The sequence below is a fragment of the Microcaecilia unicolor genome, chromosome 6 (genome assembly GCF_901765095.1).
Source record: "Microcaecilia unicolor chromosome 6, aMicUni1.1, whole genome shotgun sequence".
Taxonomy (NCBI): Eukaryota; Metazoa; Chordata; class Amphibia; order Gymnophiona; family Siphonopidae; genus Microcaecilia; species Microcaecilia unicolor.
The window spans coordinates 23969307-23988465 of NC_044036.1; the positions used below are offsets into that span (position 1 = coordinate 23969307).

The 19159-nt window shown below is 41.8% G+C and overlaps 1 protein-coding gene across 3 annotated transcripts in view; it reads right to left on the reverse strand.

Moving 5' to 3' along the window:
* Positions 1 to 19159, reverse strand: part of FAF1 (Fas associated factor 1) — a 716909-nt gene that overhangs the window by 127211 nt on the left and 570539 nt on the right. For all 3 annotated transcript variants that reach the window (XM_030208188.1, XM_030208187.1, XM_030208189.1), the window contains 2 exons: positions 16011 to 16147; positions 6705 to 6793 (listed from right to left, as the gene is read on the reverse strand). In XM_030208188.1, the coding sequence (XP_030064048.1) occupies positions 6705 to 6793; positions 16011 to 16147 (226 nt within the window). The remainder of the gene's footprint in view (positions 1 to 6704; positions 6794 to 16010; positions 16148 to 19159) is intronic.

Below are 19159 nucleotides of genomic sequence, written 5' to 3' on the forward strand. Positions count from 1 at the left end.
TGTTCTGGGAACTCCACAGCGAGCTGGACGGTTAAAAATGAATATGCATGAACATAGTAACATGGTAACATAGTAGATGACGGCAGAAAAAGACCTGCACGGTCCATCCAGTCTGCCCAACAAGATAAACTCATATGTGCTACTTTTTGTGTATACCTTACCTTGATTTGTACCTGTCCTCTTCAGGGCACAGACCGTATAAGTCTGCCCAGCACTATCCCTGCCTCCCACCACCGGCTCTGGCACAGACAATATAAGTCTGCCCAGCACTATCCCTGCTTCCCACCACCGGCTCTGGCACAGACCGTATAAGTCTGCCCAGCACTATCCCCGCCTCCCAACCACCAGCCCCGCCTCCCACCACCGGCTCTGGCACAGACCATATAAGTCTGCCCAGCACTATCCCTGCTTCCCACCACCGGCTCTGGCACAGACCGTATAAGTCTGCCCAGCACTATCCCCGCCTCCCAACCACCAGCCCCTCCTCCCAACCACCGGCTCTGCCACCCGATCTCGACTAAGCTCTTGAGGATCCATTCCTTCTGCACAGGATTCCTTTAAGCTTATCCCATGCATGTTTGAATTCCGTTACCGTTTTCATTTCCTCCACCACCTCCCGCTGGAGGGCATTCCAAGCATCCACTACTCTCTCCGTGAAAAAATACTTCCTGACATCTTTCCTGAGTCTGCCCCCCTTCAATCTCATTTCATGTCCTCTCGTTCTACCTCCTTCGCATCTCCGGAAAAGGTTCGTTTGCGGATTAATATACTGAAAATCCAACTGCTTGTGTCCGAGACAGATTTGGGAAGCTCAGGTCAGGTAGAAAAGCTGTTGCTTTCTTTCTACTGTTCCACATAGTTATACTGTATTTCATTGAGGACATACAGCTCAGTCCTTAGGAGGAAATCTAAATTACAGCTTTCTATTTAATACTGGTAAATGAGATCAGAAAACGCAAGCATTTAATCAGGATATAACACTGGCAGACTCTCCAGTTATAAAACCAATGATCCAATTAACTGCATGACCTAATATTAACAGCAAAGAGACCCCTGCTAAGCTAATGTATAATAATTTAAGGACAGGCTTTTAAAGGACGGCATCAGGATTAGCAGAACGGGGAAACAAATGTTTTAAAAGAACAAGCTTGGAATTCTATGTTATTTTATTGGATTTTACAATATACATTTGATTGAATTAGCATAGGACAATTCAGTTTCCAATACAGCATTATCCACACAGCCTAATATTATCTCATTTTAGAATACGTTGTATCTTTAAAGCTTTTGGGTTCTTTTAATGGTGTTTGGCAGAGGCCTACCAGATTGAGGGCTTGAGGAGTGAAGTTGGGGGGGGGGGGGGGGGGGGAGGGAAGCAGGGGACTCTGAAGATGACAGCGGAAGTGACCCATGAACCTCTACTCCTTCCATGAAGGGAACACCTACTCCAACCTGTCTCCTTATAAGCACAGAGCTTATGGACCAAGGCAAGGACAATTGTACTTGAATCAACAGCATTCTGAATTGGGGCAGGGGCCCTATAGCCCACGATTTTTTGGATAAAAGGTGGAGGAGTTAAAGCCCTGGTGTGTTATCCTATGATCTTTTACAATTTTGGATGGTTTATAAAGCTCATCTTCTAGCTATAGACCAGGGGCATAGCTAGGTGGGGCCATGGGCCCCCACAGATTTAGCCGTGGCCCCCTCTACTTTCGCCCCCCCCCCCCACCAGCTACTTTTGCTGGCAGGGGTCCCCAATCCCCACCAGCCGAAGTCTTCTTCAGCGCCGGAGACCGGCACTGAAGAAAGCTTCAACTGGCGGGGCTTGGGGACCCCCGCCAGCAAAGGTACCTGGCGGCGGTGGGTTGGCAGCAGGAGGGGGGTCGAGAGTGGCGGGAGAGGGTCGGCGGCAGGCTAAACTGTGCCCCCCCACCTCCCGCCGAGGTCTGGCTATGCCCTGCTATTGACATAAGCTATGAACATCAATGCTCACAGTCTAGCACAGTGATTCCTAAAGCTCGGTATACAACAGCAGCTAGAATGTTAGGAATTATTAAGAAAGGAACAGAGAACAAAACTGAGAATATTAGAATGTCCTTGTTTCGCTCCATCGAGCGACTGAATATTGTATGCAATTTTGGTCACTGCATCTAAAAAAATATATATAGTAGGAGACCGCAAGGAGCGTATATCTAGTATAAGTGAATAATCTGTAATGAGTAACTAGACGTTGATAATAAGCTAATACTACAGTTTGAATTTTAAATGTTTGTATTAATATGCTCTGCTTGTTATTAATAAAACGATTACTCAAAAAAAAAAAGAACGGACACAGAAAGGCGATGAAAATTATAAAGGGGATAAGACAACTTCCCCAAGGAAATGCTAAAGAAGAAAGGGATCTTTAGCTTGGAGAAGAGACGGCTGAGGGGAGATATGATAGAGGTCCAAAAAATACAGAATGTAGTGGAGTGGATGTGAATCATTTTGTTTATTCTTTCCAAAATAACAAGGATTAAGGGGTACGTAATGATGCCACTAAGTAGTAAATTTAAAACAAATCTGAGAAAATATTTCTTTATGTGTAATTAAACTCTGGAATTCATTGCTACAGAATGTGATAAAGAGAGTTAGCTTAGCAGGGTTTTAAAACAAGGTTTGGACAAGTTCCTACAAAAAAGAAGTCCATTTGCCATTATTAAAATGGATTTGGAAAAATCCACTTCTTATTCCTGGGATAAGCAGCACATATCTGTTTTACTGTTTTGGGATCTTGTCAGGTACTTGTGGCTACCTGGACAAGTTCTGTCAACGGGCAAAAACAGGACTACATTTTATGTGGTCCTACCTGCTTAGTTAGCTATCCAGGCACTGGCACTGAATAATGCTGGTGCCCAGAAAAGTGTCAGCTCTGTCCAGACCCTGCCCTCAGACCACCCTAGCACTACAGTATACTACATAGAAAATTCATGCTAACAAAATACTTTGATCACACACACAGAACACAAATGCCAAATATAAAATTCAAGTGACCACAAACCATAAACAAATTAAATTGAAATCCCAAAAGGCCAGACCTTGCATGTAGAACAGCACAGAGATATACAAAGAGATGCATTTTCTCTTACACTGGAAAAATATAATGATAGCACATGCCAGAGATGGTGTTAGGGGGGTACAATTAGGGTAACTTCCCTTGGCCCCCCCTAACCAGAGAGAACCCCGGGCCCACCACTGAAGAAGATGCAGCCTATTAGTAAGCTTTGGGTTCCCTCCCAAATTTCTGCCTTATGCCCCAGCCATATCTAAACACCAGCCTCTGGCAGGATGTACATTTCAAATCTGACATATTCTAATCACAAAATAGAAAAATACAATTTTTTTTAACCTTTTGGTGTCTGGTCATTTTAATTTTCAAATCATGTTGGTCCCAGGCTCTACTTTCTACCTCCCTCTGCCTGCTCTTAATTCACTCACCAGGGTCTCCTTGTCCATTTGCTATTTCTACTCCATGTCCATTATCCATCTTCTTCCATATTTGTGCCTCTATCTTCCTCCATGTTCAGTATCTCCCCTTCTCTGTGTCCCTATATTTCCCTGTCCAGATTCTCCTCTCTCTTCATCCCCCATGCCAATATATCTCTGTCCTTTCCAACTCTACCCCATCCAGCTTCTCTCCCTCTTACTTCCCCTCTCCTTCCCAGCATCTGGTTTGCTTGCTTGATTGCCTGTCTGCTCTCCCTCCCTCCCACTGTAGGTTCAGTATTTGATCCCCTTTTCCTTCATCTCCTTGGTCTGGCATCTGTTTCTCTTCCCCCCCCCCCCCCCCCCCCCCCCGTGCTGTTCCAGTAGTTCACTCCCTTCCCTCCAGCTCCCCTCCTCCTCTTCCTCCCACATCCAGCAGCTCTCTCCCTTCCATCAGCAACTATCTCCCTTCCCTCCAGCCCCCTCTTCCTCCCATGTCCAGAAGCTCTCTCCCATCCAGATCCCCCTCCTCTTCCTCCCATGTCCAGCAGCTCTCTCCCTTCCTTCCACTTCTAGCAGCTCTCTCCCTGCAGAAATCCAAGACAGCAGTACACAGTGGGGATGGGGAGAGACAAATATTGGTGTAATTTAATAAGGGAAAACAGCCATTGTGATGACTACATCTCATAATCAGTTTGCAAGGTGGTGGCCAGAGCTGAAAGAATTCTAGGTAGTAAGTTGTAGAAAAAAAATACTGAAGTGATTGTGTTGTTTTGCAGGTCATAGGAGAGACCTCAGGTAGAATATTGTGCTCATTTTAGAAGCTGTGGCTTTGGAAGAATAACAAAAGGGCGTGAGAGGAGACTAAAGAACATTAATATATGTATCATACAGCAGTGTTTTTCAAGCTGCTCTTGGAGCACCTCTAGCCAGTCTGGTTTTCAAGCTATCCACAATGAGTATATACGAGATAGGCTTCTATACACTGGAGGTAATATATGCAAAACTCATGCATGTTCACTGTGGAAATCTTGAAAACCAGATTGGCTAGGGACTATTTAACAATAGGTTTGAGAAACATAGCTGTAGAAGAGAGAAATAAATCTCTTTTCAATGGAAAGCAGCTTCTAAAACAAGATATCATGAGATGGGCTCCAAGATGTTCAACAGAAGGAAATACTTTTCCACGGACAAGCAGGTGGCAACATAGGATGGTTCCCCAGTTCAGTGAATAGTGGGTGCTAGAACAGTAACAAACTTCAAGAAGGCCTCAAATAAACATAAAGGAAGTGCACTTCTTTGTAAAAGAGATAGAAGAAGCATGACAGACATCACAGTCTATAAGAATAACTTGGTTTGTGCATTGAGATATTAGGAGACTAAAACTTGGAAATAAGAATGAACATATTAAGGATGGTAGAGGGGTTGGTCTAGCAGGCTAAAAGTAAAGAACACAGCTAGGTTTCTCTGCCAGGCTATGCAGGGACTAGTGGAAATTGATTTAAGACTGTAATTAAACTCTGGAATTTGTTGCCAGAGAATGTGGTAAAAGCAGTTAGCTTAGCATGGTTTAAAAAGGGTTTGGACAAATTCCTAAAAGAAAAGTCAATAAGCCTTTATTAAAACGGACTTAGGAAAATTCACTGCTTATTTCTAGGATAACTGTCAAACACACACGGCCTCTCTTGGTCCTCTAATCTTCAAATGTCAACAAATAACTGACCAAGTATTAAACAAGTTAGCAGTAGAGGCAATGTACATGGACGCTGAGGCAGATAATTTGATTTGGTGATACTCCCCCTTGATAAAGTTAAACGAAACGGGGACCTGTTGGGGTACAAGAGCTCACCAACCTGCCTGAGATAAGTGTAGTGTGCATAGATAAGTTAAGATAAAATGTGAAGTTACAATATAACATCAAGATTATTAGTAGGAGGCGGGAGGAGAGTCTATGATTAATTTATGAGCACCAGTGAGTGATTCACCTTAGGGTGAACTGATAACAGTTGTGCCATTTGTATGAGACTCTATCCCATTTAATTTAATTGATTTATATATCTAACTTGTTTAATACTTGGTCAGTTATTTCTAGGATAAGCAGCACAAAACCTGTTTTACTGTTTTGGGATCTTGCCAGGTATTTGTGATCTGGATTAGCCACAGGATACTGGGCTTGATGGACCTTTTGTCTGTCCTAGTACGGCAACACTTATGTTCTTATGCTCCCAGAGACTAGATGGGTCAAGTAGAGAAGGTTTCTTGAAGTGGAGTACTCTCTGGTAAGGTCATGAAGATTTAGGGGTTGAATGAAGGGAAACAGCCATGCTGGTATTGGTGACAATTTAGATAATTACAAAGTTTTCTGGTTAGATATAAGATGAGATAGGATACTAGGTTTGACTTAAATGGCAGGTCTTGCAGTCTCATTTATGTAAGGTGGTAGAAACTGACCAGATAAGGAGCAATATCTTAGAAGCAGTCATCCTCTATGGCTGACAGCTGGGCTATATTGTGGTGGCATGGATAGGAATAACTGAGCAGACTGGGTGGGGCAATTGATCTTTTTTCTGTTACCATTTATTGTGATGGATCAGTCTCTACATCCCTTCCTGCTGCATCACAACTACACACACAAATCAGTCATTCCTGTGCTATCAATTTTGACAATATCTTTATGATCTAAAGTATATTACAATCCAATTTATATAATCGACGAACTAATGTATGTTACAATCCAACTTATTCTCAGAAACTTCATGCAAGACCATAATTTATTTTCTTTACCATGTATATATGCACATGATATATATATATATATATATATATACATACACATACATACACCATGATCTGTTCCATATATGCCATGTTCCATGTATGTTACCATATATGTATGCACCTTAATGCAATACCATTTGTAATTCTGCTACCCGGAAATGGCAACCGCCATTACGGCAAATGTAAGCCACATTGAGCCTGTAAATTGGTGGGAAAATGTGGGATACAAATGCTACAAATAAATAAAATAAATAAATAACTTACGTGATGTTCAGTTAAAAACTTACTATGCTGACATGGACCCTACTACAATTTTCATTCCTGATAAGATTCAGCACTGAACGACTAATTTAGGGTTCTTGCCAATAAACCTTTGGACTGTCATAGCAAAACCTACATGCTTTTGGTGTTTTATCTTCATGAAAATTCTCAAGATGTGTGCGATTACTGTCTACACTTACCTCATCTTTTATGTCTTCCTGCTGTTGGGCAGTGAAAATCTCCATTGCTGCCATCAGTCTCATCATTAGTTCATCCACTGTCGTGTTACCTAGCAACACAGCAAGATTGCCCATCTTCATATTAGTAAAGTTATTAAAAAATTGAAAGTCAGTTTAGAATTAATCAGGAAGGAATTAATAACTAGTATTAGGAAAATTTCACATTAGAATACTGACGCCTAATTAGAATATTTTTAATTTGTCTTCTCACTGAAAAGTTTTAATTTTCAAACAAAAAACCCTAATGAGCTCAAATGAATGCTTATGATTCAACCCTACCTATATTTTATGTGCTAATTAAGTCATTATTTTACTTGTTTGTATTACCATATTTAAAGGTAATAATTAGTCTGTGTATCTAAGTGACCTGTAAAGGACGTCTGCCAACGGTGACATTTTGCTTTTCAAGCTTAGTACAATAGTTTCGAGTGCAGATTTTGATCTTCAATTTCATTCTTCACATGCATTCTTAAATATTTTTATAAGCATCTTTAGTGTTCATGGTAACTGAACACACACTGAAGTTTGTCACCTTTTCTCAGGCAAATAGTTAAACTGGGCTACTAATGGAACAAATAGTTGGGCTGGCCCAATGACTTGGTGACAGTGCTGTTTATATGGTAAGTCCTCAGTGTGATCAGCTAGTCATGTCTTCTGTTCTTCAGATTGTTGAGGCTAAGGATGCTGTTGAGGCAGTGTTCAGCCTCCCTACCCCACCCCACCCCACCCCAAGGAAGGGAGTTATGGCCATTGCTTATGGTGACACTTTGTGGCCATATTCAGAACCCATGACTGCAGAATTGTGAAAGTACATGACCTCTGACCCAGGACTTGCATTCCAATGACCAGGCTAGGTATTTTTTTGGGGGGGAGGGGAGGAGAGACAAAATAGGGGAAAATACTTGGGTGGTTGAAAATAAAGTCTCATAGCATCAGATCCCAGCATCAACTCTAAACAGGAAGCCCAAAGAAGCCCCTCCCCCAACTCCTGGCATAATTATTTTCAAGCTATGTAGTAAGCATTTTGTAGGACCACCTAGCGATCAGTGGCATTGTTGTGCACTGTCATGTTAATGAATCTGGGTTTAACTCCTGCCTCAGGTTTTCTATTCCCTGGGTCAGGCAGGCCTTGCAATGCAGTGAAGGAAGTGTTCAAAGCCCCTGGAGGGAGAAAGTGCAATAGTGACAACCCAGTGGTCAGCTATAGGGTCTATAACAGTGGGGTTCAGAAATGAGCCCTGCTGCAGGGCCTCAGCCTAAAGACTATCACTGCAATAACTAATTGGTGACTTGGAAAGCGATATAAAATAGGGAAACAAATCCCCTGACAGTTGTGAATGAAGGCTCATGGTGCCAGATTGCAGCCTACAAGCCCCAAAGAGCAGGAGGAAAGTGTCAGGTCTAGAAACAAAGCAATAAAATAAGACTTTTTCAAGCTTGCACAGATTTGATATTTAAAAAAATGTCCTGTGAGTATTACTCTGAAAAACAAACAAACAAACTGAAAAAGGAAAATAAATAGGAATATACAAAACAGAAATACATACCAGACCAAACCCCTAAAATACTACCGGTACACCGATGACATTTTTATGATTTGGACTGAGGGGGAAGAAACTCTGAAACAATTTTACAATTTCTTCAATACATACCATCCTAAAATCAGATTCAAAATTGACTACTCCCCAGGAAAAAGTCAATTTTTTGGACACCACAGTCAATATCAGTGATAGATATATACAAACATCCATATACAAGAAACTCACAGACAAATTCAGCTACCTACTACTACTACTATTTAGCATTTCTATAGCGCTACAAGGCATACGCAGCGCTGCACAAACATAGAAGAAAGACAGTCCCTCTGCTCAAAGAGCTTACAATCTAATAGACAAAAAATAAAGTAAGCAAATCAATTAATGTGTAGAGGGAAGAGGAGAGGAGGGTAGGTGGAGGCGAGTGGTTACAAGTGGTTACGAGTCAAAAGCAATGTTAAAGAGGTGGGCTTTCAGTCTAGATTTAAAGGTGGCCAAGGATGGGGCAAGACGTAGGGGCTCAGAAAGTTTATTTCAGGCATAGGGTGCAGCGACACAGAAGGCGCGAAGTCTGGAGTTGGCAGTAGTGGAAAAGGGAACAGATAAGAAGGATTTATCCATGGAGCGGAGTGCACCGGAAGGGGTGTAGGGAAGGACGAGTGTGGAGAGATACTGGGGAGCAGCAGAGTGAGTACATTTATAGGTTAGTAGAAGAAGTTTGAACAGGATGCAAAAACGGATAGGGAGCCAGTGAAGCGACTTGAGGAGAGGGGTAGTATGAGTAAAGGAACCCTGGCGGAAGACGAGACGGGCAGCAGAGTTTTGAACCGATTGGAGAGGGGAGAGGTGACTAAGTGGGAGGCCAGCAAGAAGCAGATTGCAGTAGTCTAAACGAGAGGTGACAAGGGTGTGGATGAGGGTTTTGGTAGAGTGCTCGGAATGAAAGGGGCGGATTTTACGGATGTTGTAAAGAAAGAAACGACAGGTCTTGGCGATCTTCTGGATATGGGCAGAGAAGGAGAGAGAAGAGTCAAAGATGACCCCAAGGTTTCGAGCTGAGGAGACAAGGAGAATGAGAGAGCCATCAACAGAAATAGAAAACGGGGGGAGCGGGGAGGTGGGTTTGGGGGGGAAAATGAGAAGCTCGGTTTTGGTCATATTTAGTTTCAGGTGGCGTTGAGACATCCAGACAGCAATGTCAGACAAGCACGCTGAAACTTTGGTTTGGATGCAAGGTGAGATATCAGGGGTAGAAAGGTAGATTTCAGAGTCATCAGCATAGAGATGGTAGAAAAAGCCATGGGATGAAATTAATGAACCAAGGGAAGAAGTGTAGATAGAAAAGAGGAGGGGACCAAGAACAGAACCCTGAGGTACGCCGACAGGCAGAGGGATAGAAGTAGAAGAGGATCCACCAGAGTGAACACTGAAGGTGCGGAGGGAGAGGTAGGAAGAGAACCAGGAAAGGACAGAGCCATGGAATCCAAGTGAGGACAGGGTATCGAGGAGTATGCTGTGATCGACAGTGTCAAAAGCAGCGGAAAGATCAAGAAGAATGAGGATGGAGACCTCTGGATTTAGCCAGTAATAGGTCATTGGAGACTTTAGTAAGCGCAGTTTCGGTTGAGTGGAGAGGGCGAAAACCAGATTGTAGTGGGTCAAGAATAGCTTCCACCCTTCACATACAAAAAGATCCATTATTTACAGCCAAGTCACAAGATACCACCATATCTGCTCTGACCCTGGGGACAGAGACAGACACCTTGAAATCCTGACTGCATCCTTCGAACAGAAAGGCTACAACCCCAAAATAATCTCCAAGAATATTGCCTCCTCCCTCAAAACACCCAGGGAAAATCTGCTACAGTACAAAGAAAAAAAAGCCACAGACAGAATCCCCCTTATAGTGACATACAACCCAGAACTGGAAAAATTAAGAAAAATCATAAAAGATCTGCAGCCTCTACTCCATGAGGATGAATTACTGAAAGAGATATTCCCATCCACACCAGTGCTGGCCTTCTGACAGCCACCCAACTTAAAATACAAGCTAATTAGAAGTAAGCTCCCAACACAGACTCAAAAAGAAAAGAATGGCACACATCCTTGCAATATATCCAGCTGCAAACTATGCCAAAACATTTCACAGGACCCCACGGTCATTCACAAAGGAAAAATATTCAACATTAAGGAATCTTTCACGTGCTCATCTTCCAATGTGGTATATATCATTCAGTGTAAAAAATGTAACGACGACTGCTACATTGGAGAAACAAGTCAGTTGCTAAACAAGAGATTTAATTTACATAGACACCAAATGAAAAATGCTAAAGATGTCACACCTGTGGGGCAGCACTTTACAAAACCAGAACACTGTACCAGTGATTTCATGGTAAGAATCCTAAAAAGAAACTTTAAAACAATACAGGAACATAAGACCTTGAAGTCAGAATGATTAAATATTTTGACACCCACCAGACAGGACTGAACAAAGATCTGGGTTTTCTAGCCCATTATAAAACATAAAATTGTACTGCTTTGTCACCCTCCTGTCTCCATGCATATCTCCCTGTCCCTCATCCACCCAACTCTTCCTGTCTCTCACCTATCCACTCCCATCCTGTTAGACTGTCACTGCAATGCTTTGATGTTTCACTTATATATACTGTCATCTACCAACATTTGCTTATTTCCGATATGACGAAGAAGGGCAACCTTCGAAAGCTAATCAAGAAATGTATTAAGTTATGTCCAATAAAAAAAGATATCATCTTATTTTCTTTTCCATGTTTTGTTTTATTTCTATTGATTATCAACAAAACAGAAAGAAATCATTGGCTCTGTGTTTCTACCTTGCTGTGGCCCCTGCCACGAACAGTTTTTCTGAGCCACAGTTATCACGTTCCTTCTCTAGACATTAAAATCTAGTCCAAAAATTCACCACTTTAAGGCTGCTTTTAAATTTACCTATAAATACATTTCCCATATATTCCTGTTTGTCAGGTATGTTTGTCCTAATTAGATAAGTCATACTGAGCATAGACTTCTCTTATATATATCTGCATCTGATTCATGGTGCTTTAGAAATAACCAGAAGTAAATCATTTCAATATACGAAAAAGAAGACCAGGGTATCATCATGTGAAAGGTCTTTTAAGCCTAACTGTTTACTTTCACAATTCATTTACTGTAATGTTTTGCCTTTTTTCTCTAAGCTTCTGTCTTGAATGGGCTAGGAACTGGAAAGGAAAGCAGAAAAGCAGCAGGTTATAATAACCCATAGAACAAAAGAGAGGAATAGCAGCTAAGAGAACTACATTTCCCTACATTCCTAGGAGAAAGGAGGGCTCCCCGAGGGAATTATGGGACAATAGGGGTCCTGTGGAATAAAGTCCTCAGAGAAGAGAGGATGGGTCTTCCACTGAACAGCCTGACATATCTACACAGGGGTGGCCATTAGAAGGACTACTGTACACGGAGGAGGATGTGCAGCAGGAGGAGAAAGAGGAAATTATGGAGGTGGATCCATCTGAGGCAACAGTTCCTGGAAAACTAGAGTTACAAGGAAGAGAGGAGGAGCTTATCATACTCTGCATAATACACTACATGAGAAACTGTGTGCTGAGGAGCTTGATTTATCAGTTCCAGGACTGGTTACCTGCTGAATGGATGAACTGTGGTGAACGTTAGAGCCAGAAGTAGAGCTGTAGGTGACATTTCAGATGTGGCGTTTAAATATGTATTTTGGAGAAAATGAGGAATAAGCTGAGGAAGACTAAAGCTTCTGGAACAAAATACCCAGTGTATTTTAAAGTTAAAGAAGTGGAGTATGTGAATGTTGAAAAGAGCTCACTTCTTGAGGCCTATTGTAATCTTCCTGCAGGCCTATGGGGTGGATGGTAGCATATGACTTCTGTTGATACTGTCGAGGGAAGTGGCCAACATTTGCAGTTATCTCTATTCTTGAGAGGGATAATTACATGCTAAGTACTTTCTGTCTATTATAAAGACTTGTGAAGTTACAAACAAATTGCAGATTAAATATGAGTAACTATCAGTAACCAGCTACGATTTCTGTTCCCTTGCTTGCCTCCCTCTAGAATCCAGTCATCACAGCATTCCTCAGCTAAGGGAGTGCACAGAAAAAAAGGTTTTTGTTCGATTTTAATTACTTCAAATGTGCAAAGTCTTATTTACCTGCATAAAATTACTAAGATAAAATCAAATATTGTTTTATGCAAGTAAACAACGTATGCATGCAGAGAGATGGAGACATGTAGAGAAATATTAAATTGAAACTAGTGGACACCGCTGGTCCACGGTAGGTAGCCACACGTTTTGGCTCCTTTCAAAGCTAGTATACGTACACCATGGAAATCATTTGTGAATTCCGCTGTTTGAAATGGCTGCTTTCCTGCCCCCAACTTCCTCCAGGAACAACTAAGAATGACTCCACACAGTTCTCATGTCTAAATGCTGCCTAGACCACTGCTCTTATCCAGCCAAGAGACACTGCCCCCTTTTAGCGCTGAGACAGTGGTTCCCAAACCTGATCCTGGAGGCACCCTAGCCAGTCAGGTTTTCAAGATATCCACAATGAATATTCATGAGAGAGATTTCCATGCAGTGGAGACAGTGCATGCAAATCTCTCTCATGAATATTCATTGTGGATATCCTAAAATCCCGACTGGCTGGGGTGCCTCCAGGACCAGGTTTGAGAACCACTGCACTAAGAAGGGCAGAAGCGTATAATTTATATGCAGACACTTTTGAACCTCATTTTACAAGCCCTAGCTGCATTTTACATGAGCATTAATTGGCACTGAAATGTTTTTCTTGCATAAATGTCTAAGTCCCCGTTTTACAAAGCTGGGAAAGGCATGTCTCTAACCCAGGGGTTCTCCGCCCAGTCCTCAGGACACACCTAGTCAGTCAGGTTTTCAGGATACCCACAATGAATATGCACGAGATACATTTGCATACCATGGAGGTAGGGCATCCAAAACTATCTCATGCATATTCATTGTGGGTATCCTGAAAACTTGACTGGCTGGGTGTGTCCTGAGGACTGGGCTGAGAACCCCCTATTGGTTTTACCAAAGGTAAATCGTGCAAAACGAATCTCATTGAATTCTTTGACTGGGTGACCAGAGAACTGAATCATGGATGTGCTATAGAAGTAATCTACTTAGATTTCAGCAAAGCTTTTGTCACAGTTCCCCACAGGAGGCTCTTGAATAAACTTGACAGGCTGAAAATAGGGCCCAACGTGGTGAACTGGATTAGAAACTGGTTGACAGACAGATGCCAGAGGGTGGTGGTTAATGGAATTCGCTCGGATGAGGGAAAGGTGAGTAGTAGAGTGCCTCAGGGATCGGTGCTGGGGCTGATTCTGTTCAATATATTTGTGAGTGACATTGCCGAAGGGTTAGAAGGTAAAGTTTGCCTTTTTGCAGATGATACTAAGATTTGTAACAGAGTGGACACCCGGGAGGGAGTGGAAAACATGAAAAAGGATCTGTAGAAGCTAGAAGAATGGTCTAAGGTTTGGCAATTAAAATTCAATGCGAAGAAATGCAAAGTGATGCACTTAGGGTGTAGAAATCCACGGGAGATGTATGTGATAGGCGGTGAGAGTCTGATAGGTACGGACAGGGAGAGGGATCTTGGGGTGATAGTATCTGAGGATCTGAAGGAGACGAAACAGTGTGACAAGGCAGTGGCCATAGCTAGAAGGTTTCTAGACTGGATAGAGAGAGGTGTGACCAGCAGAAGAAAAGAGGTTTTAATGCCCCTGTATAAGTCATTGGTGAGGCCCCACCTGGAGTATTGTGTTCAGTTTTGGAGGCTGTATCTTGCTAAGGATGTAAAAAGAATTGAAGCGGTGCAAAGAAAAGCTACGAGAATGGTATGGGATTTGCGTTACGAGACATATGAGGAGAGACTTGTTGATCTGAACATGTATACCCTGGAGGAAAGGAGAAACAGGGGTGATATGATACAGACGTTCAAATATTTGAAAGGTATTAATCCACAAGCGAACCTTTTCAGGAGATGGGAAGGCGGTAGAACTAAAGGACATGAAATGAGATTGAAGGGGGGCAGACTCAAGAAAAATGTCAGGAAATATTTTTTCATGGAGAGTGGTGGATACTTGGAACATCCTCCCGCGGGAGGTGGTGGAGATGAAAACGGTAACGGAATTCAAAAATGCATGGGATAAACATAAAGGAATCCTGTTCAGAAGGAATGGATCCTCAGAAGCTTAGCCGAGATTGGGTAGCAGAGCCGGTGGTGGGAGGCGGGGTTAGTGCTGGGCAGACTTCTACGGTCTGTGCCATGAAAATGGCAGAAACAAATCAAGGTCAGGTATATACAAAAAGTAGCACATATGAGTTTATCTTGTTGGGCAGACTGAATGGACCGTGCAGGTCTTTTTCTGCCGTCATCAACTATGTAAGTATGTGCAAATGGCAAGGGAGCATGGTCTGGGCAGGCTGGGGAGTTACACCTGGTACCAAGTTCATTTAGGATTTGGTAAACAGCTGTAGAGCAGCACTCCACTGAAGGGATTAGGGGAGGCTGCCTCCTTCCTTAAATCCCCCAGTGATTTTTGTCCCCTCCAAATGCCAAATTGTCAAGGGAAACCAGTCTCTACGACAGCATCAAGATTATGTTTCTAGAGTCAGAAAGATAAAAGGCTAGGTGCTGGCATATACCCCTTTATGTGCTGCCTTTAAACCAGCTGTTATTTTCTTCATTTATTTTGCTAAAAGGGATGTTTATATTGCATGTATATGGCGCATAAACGTCCATTTCTCCTTTACTTCAGTTCAGGCCCTAAGTCAGCAGATTCTGTTTTAAAATACTCATGAAACTTGAGATGTACTGATCTGCACGTCTCATTCCGACTTCTACAACCTGTTTAAAATGAAGGGGCTGTTTGTGTCCTGAACAAGACATCAATATTATATTACAACTAGAAAATATTAATGTGCCAATATTTAATCCCATTTACATATCTGATAATAAAAAAAAATATTTTAAACTTTTAGGGGTCAACTTTTCTTTGTACCAACACAATTAGATGAATGAAAGGGAAATTATTAGAAATGGATGCAAGCATAAAAGTTAGATTAATGGGGCTGATATACAAAATGGCAAAGATTTTCACTGGAATCAGCTGGCAATGCGAGAAGCTTCCTTTTGCAGTACAGAATCTAACCTGCAATATTTTTCTTGCAGAAGGCTCAGCATGAAATTGCAGACCTTTCTATAAAAAAATTAACTAGACCTCTCTGAAATTCAGTTACGTTGCACAAAAAATGTTGCTTTTGCTAAATTTGCTTATGAAGAATCAATAATGAACTAGTTTGCCTGATTTTCTAGCTCAGTTGCTATTTTGCATAAAATCTGCTTACATCTCCAGAAACACACAATTTTGCATATTTTAACATTAAAATGATTAACATGCGCTACTGTACTGCCATGCACTCATACCATTAACATGCATTATTTGTAAATAGGTCCTACTGTATAACATGGGATCTGAAGCACAATAACATGCATTAACTCTAACTATTAACCAACGAACTTGAAACATTTCCCCAAAAGTGACTACTCATGCTATTTGCTGTTTTAAGATGCAAAACCATATTTGTAATGCCATTCGCAGCTTGATATAGCAACCTCAACAGCAGCTGTGGCCTTGCAGGAAAGGATGAACCATACCTTGTATTACATTCAGAACCTCATTGGATGACCGCTTTCCCATCACAATAAGAAAAAGAGGAAACTGGTCTGTCTTCTGCGTCCTAATGGTTTGGGCAACGACACTACCAAAGTGTCTAGTGCACATCGTCAGAAACCTACAAAGACAAGGGAATACGTATATAAAATGTGCTCTGCCACTTTCTTTCTTTTTGGTGCATGGGAATACTTTTGACATAGATTTTTAAATTTCTTAAATAAATATCTCGGGCTTCCAGGCACTATATGTCGGTGAAATGACAGCAAGACTGTTCAGCAAATGTATTGCTTAAGCTCTAACAGTTATTTGGAGCTTTCTATTTCCAAAATTTTGGCATACAGTGAAGCTCAGAAACTGAATTTAAAAAAAGCACATATATGAAGACATGACTAAAATAATAATCATAACATTTAAGGGTGATCACTAGCGGCTATCAGATTATTTAACAAAACCACAAAAATTATAAAGCAGTGATGAAATGGTTTCATTACGGTGGTGGCTGTGTCAGTCACATAGGATGGATGAATTTACCTTTGTCTGTAACTGAAGAATACACACAATTTTTAAGCAAATAGTAGATAAGCGAAGCAATGTGAATGCTACTTAAGTATTCTAGTAGACCTATTATTTGATACCCCATTCCTATATTAGTTGGTTTGTTTTTAAACGTTGACAGCAGGTACCCATGATGCAAACACTACTATTAAAAAACATGGCCATGAAAGGTGATTTTTATCTTTATGAGTTATGACACCAAATAAAACAGCAATAATAACAGACTGGATCACGTCAGAAAACCTTGACCTGCTTTTCATCAGTGAAACCTGGATCCACGACCAAAAGGACCCTATAATCCTAAACCTCTGTCCCCCGGGTTACAAAATCACTCACTGGACCAGAAAGGAAAAGACAGGCGGAGGCATAGCACTGATCCACCGATCACACTTCTCTACCATAACCACTACCGAGTCCATATCACCACAACTTGAAATTGCCTCCATTGGAATCAACCACACTACCCTGCAGGATCATCTAAACTGTGTCTTGTTTTATAGACCACCAGGTAACTGGAACGAATGCCAATCACAATTCATGGGCTTCATATCAAACACCTGTGTTGCCAACCCCAACATACTAATACTGGGAGACATCAACCTCCACCTAGAAGACCCAAACTCTACTAATGCACACGAATGCAAGGAATTCCTCCATTTATGGAACCTTAAGTGGCCACACTCTCAGGCAACCCATGTCAAAGGGCACACACTCGACCTTATCTCTCACAAACTGTCCTCCGACAAGAACTTAATAATATCAGATATCAAATGGACAACTGCACCATGGTCAGACCACTACAAACTAAACCTATCCCTACTTTGGTGGAAAAAGGGCTTACATTGTACAAAAGAACGCACAACCTACAGCACAAGAGGCCAAACAGACTCGGAAACATTCTGGCAACACATGTACAATGATGACTAGACAGCACAAACGGACTCTACACACTATCTCTCAGATTGGAATATAAGATGTAAACAAATACTAGACAAAATAGCACCCTTACAAACAAGAACCTCACAAAGGCATACCATGGTACAATAAAAAACTGAAAAAAACTAAAAACACAATCCAGGAAACTGGAACAAGCATGGAAAAAAGCAAACGATACACAAACACTCAATGGATTGGAGGAGTGGCCTAGTGGTTAGGGTGGTGGACTTTGGTCCTGGGGAACTGAGTTTGATTCCCACTTCAGGCACAGGCAGCTCCTTGTGACTCTGGGCACGTCATTTAACCCTCCATTGACCCATGTAAGTCGCATTGAGCCTGCCATGAGTGGGAAAGCGCGGGGTACAAATGTAACAACAACAAAAAAAAAAGCATGGAAACAAACTCAAAGAAAATACAAATACACAACAAGACAAGCCAAAAGGTTATAGTACAAAACCAAAATAGGGCCTGACTACAAAGACATGAAAAAATTATACCAACTCGTGAACAAACTACTAGATATCACCGTGGTCACCACAACCAACACAGACATCCCACCTGCAGATAAACTTGCCAAATACTTCAACGAAAAAATTGCAAACCTATGTTAACACGCTACCTCAAAACATCACTGGTATTGAAAATTTCATCGATTGTCTGAACCCAGACTCTGCACAAGTTTCACTCCCCTCACTGCTAAAACAGTCAACCAAGCGCTTAATAGGTTCTCTAAGACTCACTGTAAATTGGATACCTGCCCCAGTTACCTTTTAAAATCCGCTCCCCACTGCTTCATAGCAGACCTCACATCCCACTTAAACTACATGCTTCAACATGGTCTCTTCCCCAAGGAAAATGGCAACATCCTACTCACAGTGGGAGTACGACCAAGGATACCAGAAACTGGAGGATTTTCTTAAATAAAAATCTTTATTGAAGGTTTGAAGACTCGACACAACGTCGTGTTTCGGCCGTCAGGCCTGCATCAGGAGTCTGCTGTGCAGAGTGCTGCAGAGCAATGATGATGGAAATCCTCTGAAGATCTTACAGCAGTCTCTTGCACGGAGAATTGCTAAATAGCAATGAGGTTGGTTCTTCAAAAAAGATGTAGTAGTCTTTAAAAAGACTACTTAAAAAAAGTCCGTCAGAAGCGCTGCACGCACTATTGGTAATGCATTACCAATAGTGCGTGCAGCGCTTCTGACGGACTTTTTTTAAATAGTCTTTTTAAAGACTACTACGTCTTTTTTGAAGAACCAACCTCATTGCTATTTAGCAATTCTCCGTGCAAGAGACTGCTGTAAGATCTTCAGAGGATTTCCATCATCATTGCTCTGCAGCACTCTGCACAGCAGACTCCTGATGCAGGCCTGGCGGCCGAAACACGACGTTGTGTCGAGTCTTCAAACCTTCAATAAAGTTTTTTATTTAAGAACATCCTCCAGTTTCTGGTATCCTTGGTCGTACTCCCACTTTTTGCACATTATCGTTTTTACCGTGGGGTGCTTGAGTTCTCCGCTTGCTGGCGGATCTTCTCTCACAACATCCTACTCACCCCAATACCAAAAGATACCAAGAAAAAAAAACTGCCGATATCACCAACTACCGCCCAGTAGCTTCAATCCCACTGGTAGTCAAA